This window comes from Echiichthys vipera, assembly GCF_963691815.1.
Source record: "Echiichthys vipera genome assembly, chromosome: 17".
NCBI lineage: Eukaryota > Metazoa > Chordata > Actinopteri > Perciformes > Trachinidae > Echiichthys > Echiichthys vipera.
In genome coordinates, this window is record NC_139842.1 from 5,375,741 (window position 1) to 5,382,854 (window position 7,114).

The 7,114-nt window shown below is 45.7% G+C and overlaps 1 protein-coding gene across 1 annotated transcript; it reads left to right on the top strand.

Annotated features, from left to right (window-relative positions):
* Positions 1-2,013: 2,013 nt before the first annotated feature.
* Positions 2,014-4,554, top strand: hoxb4a (homeobox B4a; the record flags this gene model as incomplete). The annotated part of the gene is made up of 2 exons (XM_083931736.1): positions 2,014-2,538; positions 4,256-4,554. The coding sequence occupies exons 1-2, from the start codon at positions 2,070-2,072 to the stop codon at positions 4,552-4,554; spliced, it is 768 nt and encodes a 255-aa protein (XP_083787862.1). The 5' UTR covers positions 2,014-2,069.
* Between the last annotated feature and the right edge of the window lie 2,560 nt (positions 4,555-7,114).

The window sequence follows — 7,114 nt, forward strand, 5'->3', positions numbered from 1 at the left end:
AGTTAATAAAAAATGACTTAACCACGATTTTTATTCCCTATCAGCCTCAACACACGCCAGTGTTAGGATTGTACTGGTGCTGGTGCTCATTATTTATTTTGAAGCGTGCGTCTTCCTCACAGTGGAGTGATGGAAACTCAATCCAAGTTCTGTACCTTTTTTTTTTTTTTCGATCATCAAACCGCCTCACAGTTGTAAAGGCCAATTCCAGGTTGAATTGGGCTCTTTTTTATTTATTATTTCTCCTGTTGAAAAATGACTTTACTGTTCATCTGAAGGCGTATTGGGGGCAGGGTGTGAGTGTGTGTGAGGGGGGCGTAAGGTTTCGATTTAGAGACGGTCAATTTTCTCGAAACAAAGGACTTGGATATCTCCATCATCTTGCCTGTGTGTGTGTGGTTGTGTGTGTGTTGTGTGTGTGTGTGTGTGTGTGTGTGTGTGTGTGTGTGTGTGTGTGTGTGTGTGTGTGTGTGTGTGTTCACCGCAGTGTTCCATGTTTTGTAGCACTTTTTTCTGTACTGTTTCTACGCATCCATGTACTGTATATTAACTGGAAACGGCAGTTTTACTGTAGAAGTCGGATTATTATTGTTATAATAATAATAATAATAATTATTATTATTATTATTATTATTATTATTAATAGTAGTAGTAGTAGTAGTAGTATTCATAATGCAGTGGGCTGTCTGGTTTCCGTGTGTTTTCTCTGCGTAATAGAGATTTAAGTCCTTTGCTGTGCGTCTGTTTTATTGCAGTGATTGACTGTGTGTGTTACATGGCGGTGTGTCAGAGTTGGAAATGGGGAAACAAAAACTGTGGCAGCCCGTGTTGAGCAGGTCACACTTGGGGAAATTAATTTCCTTTAGGAGGAACAAAAAACAAAAAACAAAGAGCTGTGTATCTATGTCCAGTAATGCACAGCTCAAGGGCAAAAGCAAACCGCGCGGTCTGAAAGAGGCATATGGACTCGCTATGCCAGTGATGTTAATATCGGAAAGTGGAGGGAGGGAAGTGTATCCTGTTTATTCATGCAAGGCAGAAGACGACCCGGGCTGGAGCTGAATTGCCATGCGAGGGGAGTGAAATGTGGAACGGGAAGCCTGTTGGAGTAACACGGCGGTTTTTAAAAAACACACCGGACTCTCGTTCCTTATGCAAAGGTCTGCTAGTGATTTAGAAGGCCCGTGTAACCTGAATTAGTTGATGAATTTTCTATCGATCCTAAACAAGCCCAGATTTATCTCTGACACGCTGCTGCTGCTGCTGCTGGGTGGCGGCGCAGCAGCAGCAGGCCAGGCCACTCTCCACTCACCGTTATTAGCGATTTAAAAGAGGAAGAAAAAAAAGCAAAATCTTTGGCAAGCACGTCCCTACACACCCCCGAATATATACACAGAGGGTGGTGCAGGCGCCACTTTAAATCCCCCCAAGCGCTTTCTTTCTTTCTCTCTCTCTCTCTTTCTTTCCTTTTGCTGCCTCTTTTTTTTTTTTTTTGCTTTATTTTTTTCCCCTGTTTGAAGTTGCAGCCAACCGGGGTAAGGGGTTCGTTTGCAATAAGGAAGGACTTGTCATCTATACTGTACACTGTTGCTCGTGTGTGTCCTCGCGCGTGCGTTCTGCAGCGCGGAATGCATCTTCAGCGTGTCAGACGCGCTTTGTTATTGTTGTGATTCTCTGGCTGCTTCAGGGCGGCGTGCGTGCCGACATGCGGCGGAGAGATACAGAGAGAGAGAGGGAGAGAAAGAGAGAGAAATGGGAGAGGGAGAGAACGGGGCCCGGGGAGGGAGAGAGGAAAGTATTGTAAGACTGTGAATGCCCACAAACTGAGGCCATATGATGATGCGCGTGCGGGGGCCGTGTATATGCTTAATCCCATTTCCTTATCCGGGGTTCGTCCTGGAGGCGCGCCATTGGCCGGCTGCCGTCACGTGGCTTCTTAACTTTGTTCACTTGACAGAAAAGTAGGAGGGTTCAACGGAACAGGAATAACCGAAGAGTAAAGGGATGAGATATAAATTTTAGTTATATATTTTCCGAGTAGGTGCAATTCCACAAAAAGACTGAAATTAATGGCCATGAGCTCCTATTTGATCAACTCCAACTATGTGGACCCGAAGTTCCCACCGTGCGAGGAATACTCACAGAGCGACTATCTGCCCAGCCACTCTCCGGACTATTACAGCTCCCAGAGGCAAGAGCCTGCCGCCTTTCAGCCGGACTCTCTCTACCACCACCACCACCCACAACAGCACCAGAACCACCACCACCCGCGAGACGAGCCGCCGTACACGCCGTGCCAGCGTCCGGTGCAGCCCGCCTCGGTGGTGATGTCCCCGCGGGGTCACGTCCTACCGCCGGCCGGGCTGCAGACCACCCCAGTTCCGGATCTGAGCCTCCGCTGCGACTCGGTGACACCCAGCCCGCCTCCGCCCGCGTCTTGCAACCAAACACCCCACAGCCAAAGCACTTCGTCCCCCACGAGCACTCGCAAGGACCCCGTAGTCTACCCGTGGATGAAGAAAGTCCATGTAAACATCGGTAAGTGCTGCATGCAAAACTTCTTCCTCCCTCTCCCCCCTTTCTCTCTCTCTCTCTATCTCTCTCGCTGCGCCTTTGTGCCCGCAGACGCGCTGCCATGCAGTCAGCGAGGTGTCCACCGTCAAAAAATAAAATAAATCTACGGCTTCCCCTCCCTGTTTTCTGTTAGAAGTAGAAGAGTAGCCCTTGGGTCAAGATTTACGATCGTCTGTTTGCAGGGCCAATATAATTACACCCTCCATAAATTTTTATTACACCTCTCCGCTGAGGTGCCTTTTGAAGTCCGATCTCAGGCTCGTCTGCTCTAATTCCTCGCCTTATGACAACTCAGACCGAGCCCATAAGTTAGCTTTTATGCTTTGGTAATTTGATTTTAAGTGGCCGGGTTGTATAAACGGTGTACTTTACTCTGTCGAGCCTTCCTTCTCCACGCGTTGTTCCAGGGGAGAGAAAGTTTTATGGCAGCTGAAATATTCATGTTTATGGAGCCGGCCGTAAAACACTAATGTAAAACCGAATAGCTCCAGTCTATTATGGCTTCTTCGTAATGTTCTAATAGACTTGCCGCCTATTGCGTATTGGGATAACCGGAGCTCATGTTCGCGTGCGTGGCGACGAAATGCCCCTATTTTATAAAAGACGCACCGTGATGCATTCACTGCACCAGGCTGTTTGCTCGGTAAGAATACTCTTTCTTGCATTTTTGTTCCCACCCCCCCTCTTTGCACACTTCTTTCAGCTGTCATGTCTTATCGGAGTCCACTGCAGCATGTTTGATCGCTGCTCTCCGGTTGTAGGTTTTGCTATTTGTGGAGCCATCACCCGGGCGGCCGTTCAGCGCTGTCGTGTAGCTGCTGTTCCCCCTCCGCCACCACCTTTATTCCCGACCAGTTTATACAAGGCAGACAATGCTGCCGTCCTCGCTCTCATTCCACCTCAGTCTGCTTGGTTGGTCGCTGGTTTTGACGTGCTTCTTATCTATTTATGTGTATTTATATGATTTGGTCGTGCGTGCGCAAACGTGTCAGAACAGCGCAAACAGCTGTAGGTAACGTCGCCGCTCAGCGTCGATTTGCTCTCAAATCACAACATTTGGACACCAGCGTCAGGCTGGCCGTGCTGGGAGGATTCACACCGCCGCAGGGCCTTAAAAAATGACACCTGACAACATGTGTTGGCGGAAAATGCAACAAACTGCAGTGTGAAATAAACGAGTTCCGCTGGAACAGCTGCAAGCACAGACACAAAGCACTGTCGTAGGGGTAGAAGAGGATTGCGATCGGTAAAGGGTCTGCCAAGGTTACAGCCATTTTGTATTCCACCAGCAGGTCCAACCGCGGCGCCATGGCTGTATTTCTCTTGTGTTGCATGCAAACAATACACTGGCATATGTGGGGCTTGTTGTATTGTTTTCAGTTTTGCAAGTTGCCACCAGACTGTTGTGGTGCATCCTCTTTAATGAGCCCCACAGAAAGGAAACAACTGCTTGAGGTATTTTTAATGCAAGCCAATATTATTACTAATGACGCCTGTGTACAGTCACGTTGCACTATTATGAATAAGCTGCAGCTCGCTATTCAGTCTCAAAGTGCAGCCGGGGTATTTATTTTAATATTATTGTTGTTGTTATTAGTATTTTAAGGCCTGTTATTATTGTGCTACATTTGTGGTCGTTGTATTTTCGTGATGGTGATTTATTCCCATTGTTGTCCCACAGTGAGTGCAAACTACACAGGGGGTGAGCCGAAGCGCTCGCGGACGGCCTACACGCGCCAGCAGGTTCTGGAGCTCGAGAAGGAGTTCCACTACAACCGGTACCTGACGCGCAGGCGCAGGGTAGAGATCGCGCACACGCTGTGCCTGTCTGAGAGACAGATCAAGATCTGGTTCCAGAACCGGAGGATGAAGTGGAAGAAGGACCACAAGCTGCCCAACACCAAGGTCCGCTCCGGGGCTAACAGCAACACAAACTCCCAGGCTCTTAGCGGCTCCCAGAACCGCACCGGGCCCCTATAGCCCGGTTCTTATGGCTCTTTATCTAATTTTTATTTTTTATTTTTTATTTTTTGCCCTCCCTTGTTCCAAAAACTGAACGTACGAAGCGACAGCCACGCTTGTAACCACCGGAGCCTGCACTTTGGACTGGAATAACGCCTATTTGCTCTGGAGGGAGGGAGGGCTGTCATTGCCGCCTGTTCGGCCCTGATATGTGCTGATGTTACACACATAATATGACGTTATGGCGTGGGAGGGGGTGGAGGGGGGGAGATCTCCCATTCATAAAAAAAAATAAAATCAAATGAACAAAAGGCGTCGAAGAAGACTGAACGAACTGAGAAAATGTTGCGACCGCTGCTTTGCTTTTATCCCCTCATCTCTCTCTCTCTCTCTCTCTCTCTCTCTCTCTCTCTCTCTCTCTCTCTCTCTCTCTCTCTCTCTCTCTCTCTCCCTGTCTCTATCTCTCTCTCTCTCTCCCCTGCTTTTTATATTTCAGTCTTTTTATACTCGCTCTCTTTCTCTCTATGACAGAGCATAGGACGGTATAGGCTGAGGATAATGTGCCCGCGTGCTTGTGGTTTCTTTTTTTTTTTCCACTCGAGACTTTTTTTTTTTTTTTTGTGAAGATGGATCCTCGTTTTCATCTTTAATCATGCCAAACTCGGGCCCCATTTGTCATGTTTACTCTGCGGGTACAAAGCAAAGGGGTGAACCGCGGCTCTGCCCATTACCCCCCCCCCCCCCCCAGACACACACACACACACACACACACACACACACACACACACACACACGCACACACACGCACACACACACACACACACGCACACACACACACACACACACACACACACACACACACACACACACACACACCCCCTACCCTCTGCACCCCTCCCCAAATCATTGCCCCCTTACCCTCCCAGCCCGCTCACACACGCATGTGTAATAAATGGAACTTTCGTCAAGAGAAGTATTCGCACGCACGCACGCACGCACACACACACGCACGCACACACACACACACACACACACACACACACACACACACACACACACACACACACACACACACACACACACACACACACACACACACGCACGCACACATCTGATAGTGCTCTAACATCAAATATAACCTCCGGTATGATCCAAATGACAGCAGGCAGCTTCCTGTCTCGCTGTTATAATAATAACTGTTTGTATTTCTGTTTTGTTTAACGACAAAATATAGCTTTTTAAAATTTTAATTATTTTTTGGAATTCAGTGTTGATTGTGAAATGATACTTTATGCTGTTATTGCTGAGAATGACCAGGAGCGTCGATGTGGTCCGTTGATTGTTCATGTTGTGATGTTGTATACAGGGAAACAGACTGACAGGGTGATCCAAGTGAAATCAAATTACATTAAGGCTTTTTTTTTCCATTACGTACCAAACAGGGTTTATAAAGCTGCCTAAACAAAGGGCACTATTATTCAAAGCGTAAATCCTGGTACAAGTACACATTATAAACGCAGCACTATACAATGTACTACCTATTACCTCAGTTGTACCTATATATATATATATATTTTATTTTTTTGGTCATCTTATTTTTTCCTTGCTCGTTCAATGAAGTGACAGCTTTTCGAGCTTTTTATATTTTTGAAATTGTGTGACGAGTTATTATAATTATTATTATTACCTGCAATACAAAAAGCGCTATTCATTTCTTGTACGTGGAAATTAAAAAAAAATGTAATTTAATTATAAGCGACTGTTCTAGCCAGGGACATTCAGAAACATAAGGAGCCTTTTTTTTGTTATTGCATGTCTGAACGGTGTTGATTTGTTTTTCTGTTTCTTCCTCCCTTCCCTCCTTTTCTTGTTCTCCGCACATTAAATGCGCGCGCTCTTCGCTTCTTCTTCTCCTCCTCCTCTCTGTTCTGTCACCTTGTGCCACGTTTTTTTGTTTTTAGATATTTTATTCAGCCAGTGTTTTTTTTCATTGATGTTATTTTATTTACATTCCAAAGATCAGTTATTGATGATGATGATAATAACAATGATAGTGTTGTTGAACATGTGTTACCTCCTCCGACATGTAAGTTGCTCCTGTCTCTGCTTATGCCTCCTCAGTGTCTACCTTCCTATTATTTGTAAATAGTTCATAGAAATTTAAATAAATGGTTAAAAAGGTTATTTGTCTATCCTCTTCTCTTTCATCCCCTCTCCTAGAATTACGATTAGTTCAGCTTCTTCTATAATATCTATCTTAGTAATAGTAAGTGTTAGATTCGAGGCTTTCTACGCGTATACGTCCAGTTTAAATTCATAATTTTAGATTTTATTGCCAATTTGTTGTGAAATTTCTTACAGAATAATTTCCATTTTGCCTCCACAGCAGGTCTGAAAGCGAGAGACAGAAAAACAAACTTCCTCCTCTCTCCTCTCGCGGACGTTTAACGGTGAAGGATGTATTTAAAGCATATATATATACACACACGCTCCCACGTGCGCACACAATAAATAATTTCATTTAATTTCACTGTTGGTTTTTGCACACAAACGCACAGAGACCTGTCTTGAGAAATCA